This window comes from Lagenorhynchus albirostris, chromosome 20, assembly GCF_949774975.1.
Source record: "Lagenorhynchus albirostris chromosome 20, mLagAlb1.1, whole genome shotgun sequence".
Taxonomy (NCBI): Eukaryota; Metazoa; Chordata; class Mammalia; order Artiodactyla; family Delphinidae; genus Lagenorhynchus; species Lagenorhynchus albirostris.
In genome coordinates this window covers 10,979,229-10,995,300 of record NC_083114.1, presented here as the reverse complement: position 1 = coordinate 10,995,300, position 16,072 = coordinate 10,979,229, and the positions used below count along the sequence as shown (strand labels likewise).

General features: G+C 58.1%; 1 protein-coding gene across 1 annotated transcript in view; it reads left to right on the top strand.

Moving 5' to 3' along the window:
- Positions 1 to 2,195: 2,195 nt before the first annotated feature.
- Positions 2,196 to 16,072, top strand: part of PITPNM3 (PITPNM family member 3) — an 87,651-nt gene continuing 73,774 nt past the window's right edge. The window contains exon 1 of the mRNA XM_060133011.1: positions 2,196 to 2,291. Within this exon, the coding sequence (XP_059988994.1) occupies positions 2,270 to 2,291 (22 nt within the window). The 5' untranslated portion in view covers positions 2,196 to 2,269. The remainder of the gene's footprint in view (positions 2,292 to 16,072) is intronic.

The following is a 16,072-nucleotide window of genomic DNA, read 5'->3' as shown; positions in this document are numbered from 1 at the left end:
GCGGCTGTGAGCCAAGGGCCCCAGGAGGTGCTCAGGCCCGGGTGTGTCCCCTCTGAGGCTGCTTTATTGTTCCTCTGTGACAACTCACACCCACAGACCAGGTGGCCGAACCTGGACATTAACCAGGCAGTCAGGCCTCTGACTGTGCCCTGCCTGCAGGGAAGGGTGAGAACCAGGCCCGAGGGATAGAACATAGGCTCTAAATTTATCCTGCATAACCACAAGCACGGAACTTTCTCAGCCTCCCTTTCCTATGTGTAAACTGGGGATAATACAAGACATCCGAGGGTATTATGCACCAACTGCCTGAGGGTTAAAAGACATGATATATGTGAAGCCCCGAGCATACTGCCTGCCCACTCATTGCTGTCCCTGCCTCCACCATGCCCGAGTAATGGGGAAAGGCTGCAGGGATTCCCTCACACACTCCTGGCTGGTGACGGATGGCACACACCGGCCAAGAGCTCCGGCTTCAACCTCGGAGCTTCTGAAATTTTGTCTATTGGTCAGCCCTGCTGTCTGGCTCTGGGACCCAGAACTCTGGGGACTGAGGGGTTCGCTGGGTTGTGGGACTTTCAGTGCTAAAACCAGGAGTCTCTGGCAAACCCGGATGGTTGGTCCCTCTTGGTGAAGCCACACTAGGGAGTTTAGACAGAGGGCCCTTGGTTCTGTTGAGTGAGGCCACAGAAGGACCCACAGGTGGGTCATCTGAGGTGCAGATTTCAGTTCAGATGAGGGGAAACCTTCTCACAGTCAGCAGCATCCGAAGATGGAGGAACTCTTGCTTGAGGTACTGAGCTCCCTGTCCTTGGATGTAATACACCAGGAGCTGAAGGGCCACTTGATGGGGATCCGGTGGATGGAGACAAAGTCCCGGGGGGTGGGGTGCTGGGCTAAATGCCCACTGAGGACCCTTTCAGCACCATATGTGCCCCGTTTCCATAGAGGGGCTAATGGGACCCTGGAGTCGGGACAGTGGCTACCCTAAGGGTGGAATTATCCTTTTCCCTGGAAGGCGGGTGTGGGACAGGGTGTGTGAGGTGCCTGGCTACAGACGGTAACTGGGCTTTAGCTTCCCAGGTCCTCAGAAGGAAGCAGAGGGCATCTTCTCAAGGGATGGTTTGGTGGGAATTGAAAGGTCATCTGAGAACAGATACCCCTTAGCCCTTTCCAGCAGCTGAGCCAGGCAGCCGGCTTTGGGGATGTTGGGAGCTGCCAAAGGCTGGGCAGACATCTGCTGGGCCCACCGACCTGGCCCAGCCTTGAGCGAGGGAGAGGACTGCTCTCCCCTGGGGCCTCCCATCTGGCTACCACCCAGGCACCACCGAAATGGCTGGCCTTCTCCCGCCCCCTGCTGGGGCTGGGCTGTGAATCCCCGGCTGCCCCCAGGCAGAAGCCACAACCCCAGCCTCCCCAGCCTCCGCTGGGACTGTGCACCAGGATGTCTGCGTCCCAGGTGTGGGAAGCAAAGGGGGCTACAGCTCACAGCTAGGCTCCTGGCCTCCCCAGACTGCGCCAGCCTGGAATCCCAGGTGGGCTTTACGTGTATTTTACAAGTTCCTTTAGAACTAAGGGCACAGAAATCCCTTCCCCTCTGAGGCTAGTTCAGGTCCAGGTTGTGGATCCTAGAAATGATAGCCTGGAGTTGGGGCTGATGAAGGGGTCCATCTCTTGCCTCGGATCCCTGGAGACACCTCCCTCTTGGCTTCGCGGGAGCCTCCCGGTGCCCGTTCTTCCTTTCTCTCTCTCCTCTCTGCTCTCTGTCACTCTCCAGGTGCCAGGGTCTCGAATCTCCTCCGAATTTCTCTCCCCCTCTCCCCGTCGGTGTTTCGGCCCCAGGGGTGTCTCTAGCGCCCAGTCTCAGGGGCTCTCGTCCCCGACTCGCGGTCCGCGTGCGCATCTCCGCCTGGACCGCAGCGCCTCAGCGTCTCTGCGCCCGTCCGGGGCTCGGAGCGGAGCGTTTTGGAGCGGCGGCAGCGGCCCCGGGCAGGGGTGCGGGCCCGCGGGGGCGGCGTTGGGCGCCTTCCTCCGTCAGTCCCTCCCTGGCGGCGCGGGGGGGCCGGCGCGGCCGCCGCTCGGCGCCTTTAAGGGAGCGGGAGGGAGCGGCGAGGCGGCGGCGGCTGCGGTGGCGGCGGCCGCGGCGAGCGGGGCGGGGGCGCGGCGCGCGGCGCTCGGAGTCCGCTCGCGGCCGGAGGCGGCTGGGCGGCCGTGGCCGGGCTGGGAGCCGCGAGGAGAGCGGGCAGCGCCGCCGGAGCCCGCCGGCCGGGCCATGGCCAAGGCGGGCCGTGCAGGTGAGGGCGGGCGCCGGGAGGGCTGGGCCGCCGGCGGGGGGAGGGACCCGCGCGTCTCGAGCGGGGGGCGCCGGCCCAGGTGAGCCCCCGGCGCAGGTGGGCGGAGGTTCCGGGCAGGCTGAGGGGGCGGCGGCGCGGCCGGCCCCCGGGAGAGTGGAGAGGGGGCTCCGCGCGCCCCGCGCCCTTCCTGCGCCCCCGGTCACCTCGTGGGACACCGCGTCCCCTCGCCACCGCCCCGCCGGAAAGGGCCAGGTCTGCGGCGCCTCTGCCCAGCCCGGCGGTGGGGAGCTCTCGCCGCCCTCCCGAGGCCCTGGGCAGAGCCGGGCGCGGGGACCGAAGGCGAGGTCCCGCGGCCGCCGCTCCATCCCACGCCCCCCAGCGCCAACCAGGACGCGCCCCCTTGTCCGGCCGCTCGCTCTATCCAGGACGCGACAACCCCCCCGCCCCCAGCTCAGTCAGGAGACCCAGATTTCTTCTGAGGAAGGAGGGGTGCCCCGCTCCGCACCGGCCAGTGAGCCGTTCCCCCCTTCCCCCCTTCCGGACCCTGGGAGGCAGAGCCTCAGGTGTGGAGGTCTGAAGCGGGGCCTCTTCTGGGGTCCCCAGGGCTCTGCCCTCCCCCAGACACAGGCCGTGTGGCCCGTGGTGTGAGGGAGTGGGCGTTAGTCATTCGTTCATTCATTCAGCCAGACGATCATTCGCCAACATCTGCTTTGTGCCAGGCCCGGAGCTGGGCTCTGGGACCGGGAGGTGGTGGAGACTATATTCCTGTTTGCGCTCTCCGGGCCCATGGTGCCTTGGGAGGGCGGTGGAACGACGGTGGCGGCAAGCCTGGACACAGCAGGGCTGGCTTGGGAGGCTGGCATGTGTAAATCTACCGTGAACTCACACCCAGCCTGTGACGTTGGCAGGTGCCATGCCATCCCCTTGGACTCGACATTGGGCTGGCATGAACCCCACCCTCTACCCACCAGCGAGGACAGTGATGGCATGAGTGTGAGTTCACCCCTGCACACACTTGGGCTGGATACCGCTGGGCTGTGTCAAGCCACTGCCACCCCACAAATGCTGCCCCAACCAAGGGCCGGGTCTGGATGCCCCTGTACATATGCTGGGGGTGTGATATGGATGCCTGAGAATACACTCCCGTTCTGTCCCTGAGGAGTCTTCTTGGGGTGGGGCTGGTTGTGTGAGACAGCAAGCACGGAACACATGTAAACACCCCCTTTCTCACTTCCCTCCCCTTTCCCCCCAGGCAGCTGGAAAAGGCTGTCTCCCTGGGTCCTTACCCAACCCCCTCCTCCCATAGGGCACATGGCAGGGTGTGTGTCCCGCCCACTGCCCCCGCGCCTCTGCTGCCTGTGTGTGTGTGTGCAAGTACATGCACACCCCTTGCACAGATCACCTGCCCGAGAGCACTGTCATCACAGCAGCAGTTAACAATTGCTGCCTGTCCTAGGTATCAGGCAATGTGCACAGCCATGCCGGGAGGCAGGAAGTGTTACTCTTCCCTTTTTAAAACATCTGGAAACAGGTACTCGGAGAAATAGCTCCCTCCAGGTGGCCCAGAGGGTCTGGGCAGAGCTTAGATGTAGACCCAGGCTGTAAGGACTTCGAGTACTGGATTTTCTCCATTGCTACCCTCGTAGGTTGCCCCCCTCACAGAACAAAGATGCGGTTCCGGCCCCTCCACCTTGGTCTGTGGGTGCATTGGTCTCTAGACTGAGAGTCCGTGGGAATTTGTTCCAGTGACGGGTGAAAAACTGCTCTGCTTTGAGCATCAGTGCCTGGTGTTCTAACATTTTGTCTTTCCTGCTGCAGTTTCATGCTTGGCCCTTTCCCTCAGGGCAGCACAGACTCCCCTCCTCTGTGGATCAGACCGCCCAGGCTCTTTTCTCCCACCCTCAGCCGCCCCCGCAAGGAGCCTTTAGGATTGACCCCAGCAAGATGGGATTGCTCGTCCTCTTCTTAGCTCTTCCAGGCTCCTTTGCATTTTGTAAAGGTCCCTTCTCTTCCTAAGGCTTCTAAGCTCGCTGACTTGAAGACAACTTGTGGTGATGTGTGCACGGATGTCAAAATCTGTGTAGGGTGGACTGGTGAGCTTTAGAACAAAGGGAATCCTTGGAGGTAGGAGCCCCAGTCCCTCTCTTTACAGCTAGAGAAACTGAGGCCCAAGGAAGGGCTGTAACTCAGACAGGAGTGGCTATTCAGGACCATCTACCGTGGATGGACAGGCTGATGGTCAGTCAGAAATGATCAGGCCTTCACTCTGGCGGAGAAGAGGGTGCTGTTAGAACCAAAGGAGGCTGAAGGCTGTGAGAAGCTAGACTGTGAATGAGGGAGTGTGCTCTCTGACCTGTGAGGTGTTCCGTCTAAAACTGGTCAGAGGAGCCACTGACTGGAGATAGGGGTTTGGGCCTCAGGGCCACCATAGGGCATGACTCCAAGGTCATCACTTTGTAGTCTAGCGAAGGCGTCCCAGACCTGTGCAGTGCACAGCCTGAGCAGCCAGCCATCATGTCAACCGTGTCACACAGGAGCTGAAGGAAGGCAGTGAAAGGGACTTCCATGCTGCCAGGAGAGCCCAGGTACAAGAGAAAATGTAATCAAGTCCTAGAAAGGATTGGATAAATGGCAGAGGGTGGATCCCCAACGGGCAACTACCAAATCTCTGGGGAGATTTCAGCACACAGAACAGGATCGTTATGGTGCCCCGTATCCAGTCTTGAGAGAAAAGGCAAGAGGAGGAGAGCCATTGGTCTTGCCCTGAGGGAGCGCTCCGTCTAGTGGACAAAGGAGGAGAGAGGCCTACCTTGGGGATGAAAGTCTGCAGTAGGGAGGTGAGCGCTGGCAGTGGGGTGGGGCCGGGAAATGCACAGAGCTACCCATGGCGGCAGGCCTCAAGTGCAGTGCAGACAGAGAGGAGGCCAGTGGGGGCTTGAAACAGCGAAGGCTGAATATCTCTAGAAGTTGGGCCTTAAAGGCTGGCAGAATTTGGACAGGCAGGTGGCAAGGGGCAGGCTTCCATGGGCAGGTGAGGCTAGGAGGGTGGGACGGGAAAGGTGTAGGTATGGCGGGTGGGAATGGGGGTGGGGGGGGAGGAGGTGCCCAAGGGTGGCGAAATCTGTCTGGCTGGGGTGAAGCATCCCTAGGGGGCTGCAGAAGGCCGAGAGGAGCTCCGGAGAGCATGGGGGATGGGAGGGTTGTGTAAGGCTTGGGTGTTTTGGGGTTTTTTTTGCGGTACGCGGGCCTCTCACTGTTGTGGCCTCTCCCGTTGCGGAGCACAGGCTCCGGACGCGCAGGCTCAGCGGTCATGGCTCACGGGCCCAGCCGCTCCACGGCATGTGGGATCCTCCCGGACCGGGGCACGAACCCGCGTCCCCTGCATCGGCAGGCGGACTCTCAACCACTGCGCCACCAGGGAAGCCCAGCTTGGGTGTTTTGACAGATCCCTCTGGCTGCTCCTGTGGGGGCAAAGCGAGGCCAGCCTGGCTGGGCTGTCTTAGTTGGGAAGAGTTTGTGCTGGTTCTTGCCAGCCGCACGGCCCCTCCCTTCCTCCCTGGGCCCCTCTACGCCTCCCTCCACACCCCAGCAGGTTGGCAGGGGTGTCTGCCCACCCGGGGGCAGGGCAAGTGGAAGGCCGTGCCGGGCAGGAACAGAGACAACAGCCAAGAGGGTCTTGGACCCTCTCAGGCTGGGCCAGGACCATCTGGAGAGGCGGGGCTAGGGCCACAGGGCTGGGCCTTCCAGGCTGGAGGAACCAGTTTATTTGCTGCCAGGTGTTGACCTCTGCTCTGAGGGGCAGAGCCAGCGGGCTGGACTGTATCAAACCCAGTAATTCGAGTGAGTAAAATACTGATCCTATAGTGGCAGAGCTGAGAGGACGCTTCCAGAAACTCATGTTCAAAGCCCTCACCACGAGGGGACATTGAGGCCTGCGGTGTGGGGTATTTGCCCAAGGCCACAGAAAAAGGTGGTGGCAGAGCTGGCCCCAGAACCTGTGTTTCCAGAGTTTTGGCTGGGACCTTGTTCTGCTGAGTCAGCCGCCCCCTCACATCCCAAAGCCAGACCTTCTTCTGGGCCCCCTGCTTCACGGCTCCCAGGTGGTGGCGTGGGGGAGTGGCCAGAGCTCTCAGAGGACAGAGCATTTGGAAGCTTGGGAAAGGGACCAACTCTGGGATTCTCAGGACTTTGCGGGGGTGCCAGGAGATTTGAGGCACGACTCAGAAACTCCCAGGCCGAGGGTGCTGGATGGCTTCGCAGTGTTTCTGGGGAAGAGCATCACGTTTCTGCAGGGAGATTGCAAATGCACCTTTTCAGGTTCCGAGGGAGAGGGCTAGGGCCAAATCAGATGACCGTGTCCCAACTCAAGGCCTTTCTAAAACTCTGCCCCCAGGAAGCCTTCGGGGCCTTCCATGCAGTCGGGGAAGTGCTGGAGCTTGGGCCGATCTCTGGTTCCTCTGCTGAGTTACGTGTCACAGCAGCCGACCTGGCAGGCCCCAGCAGGCCCCAGATCGAGACCCTTTGCTGCCTCTTAGCCCTGGCTGTGGTATGGTGTGGTGAGTCAAAGACAGCACAGTTAAAACAGAGTCCTACCCCCAGCGCGTGAAGCCCCAGTCCTAGCTGGTGTTCGAGTGGTGGAACACAGGGTATGAGGACATGGCTAGGCCCCCCTTGCTGGGGCCATGTCTGTGTCGGACTGGCCAGAAAGTGGGATGTTTTCTCGTATACATCTTAGTATACAGTGGTAATTCATGTCTAGAAGAGGCTTGGAGATCTTCTGGTCCTACCTGTTAATTATGCAAGTGGGACACTGAGGCCAGAAAGGCAAAGAAAGGGTTTTTCTCTGAGCTCTGGTGTCTTCAACGACAGAGGGTGTGAACTCCCAAGACCAGTGAGGCTTTGAGGACTGGGAGCTACTCAGTAGGCTCTGGGTGCCCCCCAGAAATTCTCTGGGATTCCAGGCTTGGGAGAGGGAGGGAGAGCGTCAGGGATTATCATCCTGGGGACAGTCTGGCTCATTTTTTGATAGCAGTCAACATGCTTTACTGTCCAATGGCACGGCAGCATCTCTTTGAAGTAGGGCTGATGTTGTTCCCATTTTATGGATGAGAAAACTGAGGCCTGGAAATGTTAAGTGTCTGGTTCTAGGGTCACACATAAAGTCAGAGGCAGAGCTGGAATTAGAACTTAGGTCTCTTCTCTTGGATTCAGCATTCCTAGGAGTTGGACTGTGTAACAAAGAACAGACCAGGCTCGGTCACTGATTGCCCTTGAACTGCCCCTCCGGTCTCAGTTTCCTCGTTTGTAAAAGGGGAATGGGAAGGAAAGAGTTCGGGGGACAGGACAGCTCTGAGTTTGCTCCAGTTCAAACACTGCTCTCTTTTCCTTCTTGGTCTCGCTCCCCACTGGCTTTACTGTGCCTTTTGGGCCCTCACCTCCTCCCTTCTCCTCCCTCACAAGGGTGGTGGGGATGGGAGGACAAATGGGAAGCTGGGCACCGGGACATGGAGAGCACCTGCCTCTTCGGGGTCCCGGGGCCCCAGCCTACCACCAGATCTTCAGCCAGGAGCCAGGTGGAAGGGTGTGGCCAGGGCCCCCAGGGGAAGGGCTGGGGGGGGAGGGGAGAGGAGAGAATGCATAACAGATGAGTTTGGAAATCAAATGGGATCTGAGCTCCCCACCCACTCCCTCAAATCTCTTTATACTCCCTCTTCTACAATTCTTGTTTTCTAAAGAGAAGGGAAATGCTACACTGCAGCCCCTTTCGCAAACGAATGGGCGCCTTAGTGAGTCACTCCGGAGGTAAATGCCACCTCCAGGGCCCCGAGTCTGCCTGCCTGCGGAGGCCTGCAGAGCCGGGTGGCCACCGGGGGGCGCGCGTGTGAGGTGCCCCTGCCTGTCAGCGGCTGTGGGTGAGCGCTGGGTCCCTGCAGTGGTGCCCCACCCCGCCTCCTCCAGACTCTCCGCAGGGTGGCATGCGTGAGGTTCGCTCGCGGATGGGGTCACGGCTCAAGCTGGGGCCCGGCTGAGGCTGGGGGTGGCACGTAGGGACTCGGGCTGTGACCTGAGTGTGGGGTGAATACAGGACCTGCGGGGGCGGGCGCTGTGGTCCCGGGGCGGTCAGGGCTGGCAGGGGGGCAGGTGCTAATGCATCTGCCTCTAGAAACCGGAGTTCTGGGGCGTCAAGCTGTTCTCTCCAGGTATCCTGGTGGAGGGATGCGTGTGTGCCTGTCTGGAGCCTCATCTTCCGTTTTGAGGGTCAGCCTGTTAACTTGCAGACCTGGGGCAGGGAAGGCCAGCGAGGAGGTGTTCCCCCTCCTAGATGACCCGTTGTTCGGGAGGGAGGGGAAATAGCCGTCTGTTAGCTGGGGATGCCAAACAAGGGTTGAAAGCAAAAATAGAAGCGCATTGGGTTCTGTCTGGGAGGGGCGTGGAGTTCTGGAGGATCCGAGAGGCCTCTTCCGAGCTGTCTGCCGCCGATGCTGTGTTTGCTCGGCTCCGTGTTTGCAGAGCACGTCATGTCCCGCGCTCCTGACCTCCTCGGGGATCTAGGTGTGCAGGATCCGGGCTGCGGGCTTGAGGGGCTGCAACTGTCCCACGAGTCTGTCTTTGGGAGGTTTGGGGCTGCTGTGGCCATGGTCCAGCTTGCTGTCCTCCTGATCAGAGCTCCCTTTGGCCTGCCATACCCGCCCCCCCCCGCCGCCAGTCCTCCAACTTCCCACCCCCCCGTGAGGCTGGTCTCAGCTGAGCAATTCTGAAATCATCCCTTGTGGTAAAAGGAGCTATTTTCAGCCTTCCCATTACTGCCCAGTGGGGGGTGGGGTGGGGTGGTGTTTATCCCTTTGCTGCCTTTTTCTCTCCTTCTTGTACAGTGTAATCTGGAGCAGCGGTGAGAGCACCACGCAGCCCTGCCTCCGGGGTCCCGGCTGGCAATTCCCGGTGCTGTGATTTGGTACCAAATGCAGAGCCTGGGGCAGAGGCAACCCTGGGCCCCATCCTTGCTCTGTAGTCACTCCAGAGTGGCAGGTAGCACAAATGGCCGGTCGGAGTCACCTTGGCCCTGGCCGGTGGGGACAGCTCCCCTGCTGCCGCTTGCTTAAGGCCGACGGTAGCCTTTGGTGACCTTACCAAAAAGCTGGCCAGCTCCTCTAAAGGAGCCCCCAGCACCCTCCGCTGACTCTGTGACCCTCCCCAATCTGGTCTCCCCATGCCCTGATTGGATGCCTGGGTCCCTCCTGGTCTCTTGTTCCCTGCTCCCCTCAGTGGGTCCTGGGGTGATCTGAAGGGGCCCCTCTGTCCTGTCTTTTGGGCTCCCCCGCCCTCCTGAGGAGCCTGCAGGTGGCAGAGCCATCGGTGGTGAATTGGCAGGTGCTCTGGGAGCTCCCTTTAGAGGCAGGAGAAAACCTCTCCCTTATGGAGCGAGAGTCTGGTGGGACAGAGTCTGGTGGGACATCTGGGGCTTGAGAGAATTGTTCCAAATAACTCAGAACTATTGGGAGCCGAACTGGCAGAGCAAATGAAAGTACAATAGATAGCCAAAGCTATTAATCACTAATTCTCTCCTAAATCAGGTAATTAACGGGTATTTAAGTAGCATATTTATGAGATACCAGCAGGTCTTCAAAAAGCACATTTTTTCCCAAAGCAACTGGTTGGCCCAACTGTGTCCTGCTGGGAGACTGGGGTTGTCATCCCACCCCCAGGCCACCCCCAGGCGCAGGGAGCATGACGGGAGGCAGGTGCCGTCTGAGCTTCCCTTTTGGCATCGCAAAGAGGGATCGGAGCCCTTCCGAACTGACCTCCCTGGGCTGCCGTGAGGATGATAGGAAATGAAAGCCATGCAGATCCCGGGCAGTGGTGTAAAATGCTGTACAGAATTTAGTGTTAGCTGTGAAAATAGCCCTGAAGTTATAGGATACAGTGCCTTGATTTTGCCCGGTGCTGTTTATGGCCAGGGTCAGGCGTCAGTCGGTGGCCAGAGGCATTCCTTTGTTTTGAGTCACTGCCGACCGTGCGTCTGGGTCTGTGACGGAGTCAAGGCTTAGTGTGTGGCTTGGCCTGGGCTCGGCTTCATGGCCTGGTTTGAGATCAGGTCCCAGTTGTTCTGTGATCGGGGTTGTGACTTGATCTGTGGTCAACTCGAGGTTAGGCTGTGGTTGAGGTCAAGGTTGGGCCATGGCTAGTCTCAGGAAAATTCAGCCTCGGTTCTTGTGTCCACCCCTGGACTGATGGAGCTACGTGGGTCCCCTGGAAGCTGGATTCCTTCAGGGTCCTCTGGGATCTGGGCTCCAGGTGCTGGGAACCCCAGCACGCAGGCCCTTCTGGGACTCCTGGCATGTGCCCTGAAACAGCCCAGCACACGAGCTCATCAGTGGCACTTACAGCAGTTTGGGAGATAGTTAGGACATGTTTCTATAGCAACCAACCCCCAACCAGCACTGGTTTCCTTCAATAATGCCTTTTTCTGGAAGCAGCTTCTCCTGGCCTCTTGTTTCTCGCTGGGTGGCCCCGTAGCCCCTTGAAGGCTGAGCATGGGCTGGTTGGCCCTGATTGGCCTGGTCAGACTCATCCTGACCCAGAGAGGGGGCCTGAGGACATTCCCTATGGAATACTTCCCTGAGAGGGGGCCCTCCTGAGATCTACCTGGCGCTGGGCCATGCTGAGTGGAACAAGAGATTTCTCTGTGCCCAGCCCTGGGCTGGAAGAGGCTATGGGCCTGGGGAGGATTCCTACCAGGTTTCTGCCTGGGGGAACCCACAGCCCAGTGGGACAGGCAGGCCTGAACCTAGTCTGCAGATTGGTGCTCTGATGGGCACAGGTAAAGGATGTCATGGAAGTACAGAAGAGGCAGGTACCCAGACCAGCACTGGGGTCAAAGAAGGCTTTCAGCTGGGGTAGGGTGGGGATGGAGGGTATTTCAGGTACCGGGAGGTTCAGGAGCAAAGTCTTGGAGGGAAAGAACATGGTATGGGCTGGGGTGGGGGGCGAGGGGGGGCCCTTCCCAGTGGCGACGTGTTGCTGGAACCCAGACTTATGGGTGCAGGGGCTTGCAGACAGAGCAGGTCCTGGCCTTAGGTCGCTCAAGGTTTGGGGGGCAGATAAGACACAGCCCCAGGAAGCTGCGCCGGTGGAGAGGAGAGAAGGGCCAGCCGTGCACCAGGGGCAGCCCCGAGACTGTCGGGGCTTCGGAGCTTCCAGCCTCAGTTCCTGCTCTGCCCTCTGGGCTCCCACTCCAGGGGCTGGAGAAGCAGAGGGGCCCACTCTTGGGAGCTCCCACCTGTGAAAGGACCAGAGAAAGGCCCGTGGATATCATGATTTATTTATGTTATTTAACAAACCCTTTTATAGCACTGAGCGCCAGGCACCATGCCAAACCTTCTCCAAATATTCATTCACGTAATCTTCATAGCAACCCTAGGGAAGGACTGTTATTACCCCCATTTTACAGAGGAGGAGACTGAAGCACAGAGCGGTGTAGTGACATTTATTAAGATCACCAGTTGAGAAGTGGCGGAGCTGACAGTAAGAGGAGGAAGGAAGCCAGGGCTGCGGGAGGAGGGGCAGAGAGGAGGTGGGCCTTCAGAGACCCCCAGCCTGCCAGTAGGAGCCTCACTCAGACTCTGTATCTCTCACTCTGCATCCAGCAAGTGGATGGACCCCTGGGACCCCAGGCCAGAGCTGTGAAGTGTGATTCTAACGGGGCTCCCACTGCCCACGGGACGTCTGGCAGCCTGATGGTTTCCGCAGCATTGATTGTCAGTAGTTAGACCCAGATGCTTGTGCTTGTAGAACCTGCCATCCCCGTGTGTGTGTGTGTGTGTGTGTGTGTGTGTGTGTGTGTGTGTGTGTGTCTGTGTATGTGAGAGAGAGAGAGGAGACAGAGACAGACTGGAGACGAGGGACCTGCCTGAATGAGCCCACAGCCGAGCTCTTTTCTCCCCCTCGGCCCCGTCCTCTTCCGAGGCACAGATTGCTGGAATCCCGCAGGCCTGCCAGGCCGTGGTTTCAGATGTGGCCTCAGGCAGGACTGGGCACCGAAGCTGCGGCCACACTCACGGGCAGCAGGCTCCGAGCCAGGCAGCCCACCTTGGCCAGCTCAGAGGTGCTTGTGACTCCCTGGAGGTCTGGAAATCGGTAGGTGTTACTTGAACACCCACAGGGCCGTGGCTGTCGCAGCAGACGCCTATGTCCCCTCCCTTGCTCTGATGAGCCAGACTTCTTACTCTTGAGCAGAAGGTTCTGGATCCAGCGTCTCTTGGAAATGGCCCGATTGCTTTGACCCATGTCTCTACTCCCTCCCACCCTGCCCCAGCCTGGCCAACGCTGCCCACCCTTCCTTTAAGGCTCAGCTTGGGCCTCCTCCCCCAGGAAGGCCTCTGGGCCCTTCAGCCTGCAGGGTGTCTGCCTCTGGGAGGTCCTGTCCACACCTCTGAGACGAGGTAGGGGTGGCATTTAGCCCAGAGTCTAGGCTGCCCACCCCTCCTTTGTCCTGTGCCCTGTGCAGGGCTGGGCCCCAAGGCTGGCACCCAGGAGCCGGGATTGAGCCCATTCAGCGCTGTCCCCAACTCCTTCCTCCTGGGCACCACCTGGCCCAAGGTCTGGCCCAGGAAGAGTCGGCCAATACCCACCTCCCTCACTTTACTGTGCCAGGGCTTTCCTCACTGTGAAATGTCTTTCCCCTCAGACTGGGCTCCCGAGAGCAGGGCGGTGACTCCCTTCTGGTGGGGCTGACCCTCAGGCCGGGGCTGCCCTGGGGTCCCCGGTACTGGGCAGAGTGCCCACTGCTGACTCCTGTCCATCTGTCCATCTGCCTATTCCTGCATCCCTGGGAGCCAGGGCCAAGGTGGGGAAGTGGGTGACCTCTGGCTGCACCCATGCTGGGGAGACCCAGGCCTGTGACAAGGTCGAGGAGACCGCACTGGACCTGATGGTGGTGGGTAGATGCGCCAGGAGGGAGGGTGGGGTTGGCTCCTAGCAGCCCCTCCCACTGCAGGCCCCCCACCCTACCCCGAGCTTTGCTGGGGGATCAGCGTATCGTGGGGTGTGAAGGATCGTTTGTTTCTCTCTCGATTGCCGGGAAGGATTGGGATATTCCCCTTTCTCTTTTATCCTGACTTAGAGGTTTTTTTTTTAAATTTGGCCATGCCTCGAGGCATGTGGGATCTTAGTTCCCCGACCAGGGATCGAGCCCACACCCCCTGCATTGGAAGCGTGGAGTCTTAACCCCCAGGGAAGTCCCCTGATTTAGAGTTTTGAATAAGTGTGGTAGAGAAGGTGGGACAGAAGGAGTCTGCTGGAAGAAGTAGGCCGAGCCTTGGGGTTGCGGAAGGGACGCTGCAGCCTGGGAAGGGAAGAGAAGAGGAGACCTGGGCCCCGTGCCCTGAGCCCTGCTACAGAGCACCCAACATGGTGGTCCTGAGCACAGACCCTGGAGTCATGTGGACCTGGCTTCAAATCTTGCTTCCATCACTTATTAGCTTTATGACCTCAATCGAATGACTTCACACCTCTGAACTTTATTTCCTGAGCTGTAAGATGGGGATTCATGACACCCACTCCACGAGGCTTGGTTAGGATGACTTTAGATAATACCTGTGAAGCAGCTAGCAGATCATTTTTGTTCATTTGCTTGTTTGCCAAACACCCCTTGGCCCTCTTTCACCTGGGACCCTGTACGGGACACAGAAAATGCAGAGAGGTGGAGGGCAGGGACCCACCTCAAGGAGATTGTGCTTCTGGGCCTTTGCCCTTGCTGTTCTGGGATCGTGGCACCCACTTCTCTGACTCTCAAGATCACGTGTGGCCTTTAGCAACCTGACCTGTGCCCCCTGTCTCTTGGGAGACTTCCTGACCCTCTTGGGCATCTGTGTTTCCCTCTTCCTGAAGTCTGCAGGTGATAGACGCTGGGTGGAGGCTGGAACCTTAAAATCCACCTGTGCTGAGCTCCCATCCGCAACAAGCAGGCAACCCCCTACCTTATCCTAACCCTAAGCTTAACCCTAATCTTACCTGGTCTGGCTTCATTTCTTCTCTCACCTCCCCTTACACCTGTCTCCCCCTCCGTCACTTGTTCCAGCTCTTATCACAGGCTCTCATCCTTCTCCTCTGCCTGTCCATCCCACACGTGTATGCCAGGAGCATGCATACACATACAGACGTACACACTCACGCTTAGCACGTCTGGCTGTGTCTCATCATTCAAGTCTCCACTGATCCGACACCTTTTCAGAAAAGTCTTCCCCTCACACCCCTCCCAAGATACTCTGTCTATCACTGTTTTCCTTTTTTGAAGTATGATCTTTGCCGTTCACTAAAAAGCCTGCACCCTGAAGGAAGAGATGAAGGGAACATCTTCCACCCAGAAGCCAGGTGACGGCTGCTTCTTAACATGATCCGTTCTTATAGGTTCTTTTTTACACCAGGGTAGATAACCGAGATCTCTCCCTTTCCGGAGGTTGTTTGCAAGAAGGGAGGAACTGTAGCAGGTCTAAACAAACTTACAGTGTGTATTTAAAAACCAGTGCAGGTATGCATTCTGCAAACAAAGAAGATAAAAGTAAACCAGATAAAAGATGCCTTTGAAGAGAAAATCAACTGTAGATTTCTGCCACAAAGGAGAGTCAACGATCAGGTGAAGGGTTCATGTGGAAGGAGAAACAGCGCTGGTTCAGCGTTTATAACTCGAACAGGTGACAGAGTTCTTTTGATGACGGGGCCGATCGCCCTTGTCATCATTCCTCGGTGGATGTACAGATCCACGCATTCCTGCCTGTCTATTCTCCAGGCTGTAATTACACCGTAGGAGACGCTCAAGGAAGGAGGACGTGGTGGAGGTAGGAAGGGACCGTTTTACTTTCTTCCCAGCACTTTCTCCTGCTGAAACGATCTTTGCTGCTTCCTTGTTCCAGGTCTGCTTTCCCTGCCCACTGCCACCATCACCCACACCCCGCAGAGTGTCCGCGCTGGGAGGGCCCCATGGCCGGGCCCCACCCTGTCCCTCTTATTCACCTCAGTGTCCCTAGCATCTCACACAGCGCCCTGCAGGATGGACAGCTCCCTTTGACACCCAGAAGCTCCTTCCCTCTCTGCCCACCTCTAGCTGGGAGAACATCTCCCTCAAATGGAGCTGTACTGACCTCCCTGCAGCCTTCCCTGCTGGTGGGTTCTCCCCAAGGCCAGCCCGTCACGCATGTTATGGGTGTTGCGCTGACCTAAGATGATGGTGGCCTGCAAGGATGGATGTGGTGGTGGGAGTGAGGGAGGGACAACTTCCAGAGCTCTCCTCTTTTCCTCAGGCTCCAGCACACACTCTATTTAGGAGGGAGAGGTTGGCAGGAATATCCTTGCCCTTCTTCATTCTCAGGTGGAGTATATACTGTACAGGTATGAGACCCACCATTACCAGGACCTTCTTGCTGAACCCTCACTATTCAAACTCAGGACCCAAATCGACTCAGATACAGCTTCAGACAAACCCATCGCTACTTAAACCCTTGCTGCTCACCATCCCAAACTCAGGAGCCAAGTAGATGAGGCTGACATGACTGTCCTGAGTACCCAGATTCTTGCTTTCTTAGTAATGGAATAGATTTGGACAGCAAGGGATATTTGCACATTAATATAGGATGCCTGATGGTTTTTATACCTTTAGCATCTATAAAAGGGATAGGGTTAAAAAAAAGGGATAGGTTTATATGAGAAAACATAAAATTAGTGTAAAATCAAGAAGTTTAAGTGATTGTATTTTTTGAATCACAGAAATCTTCACATACATTTGATTT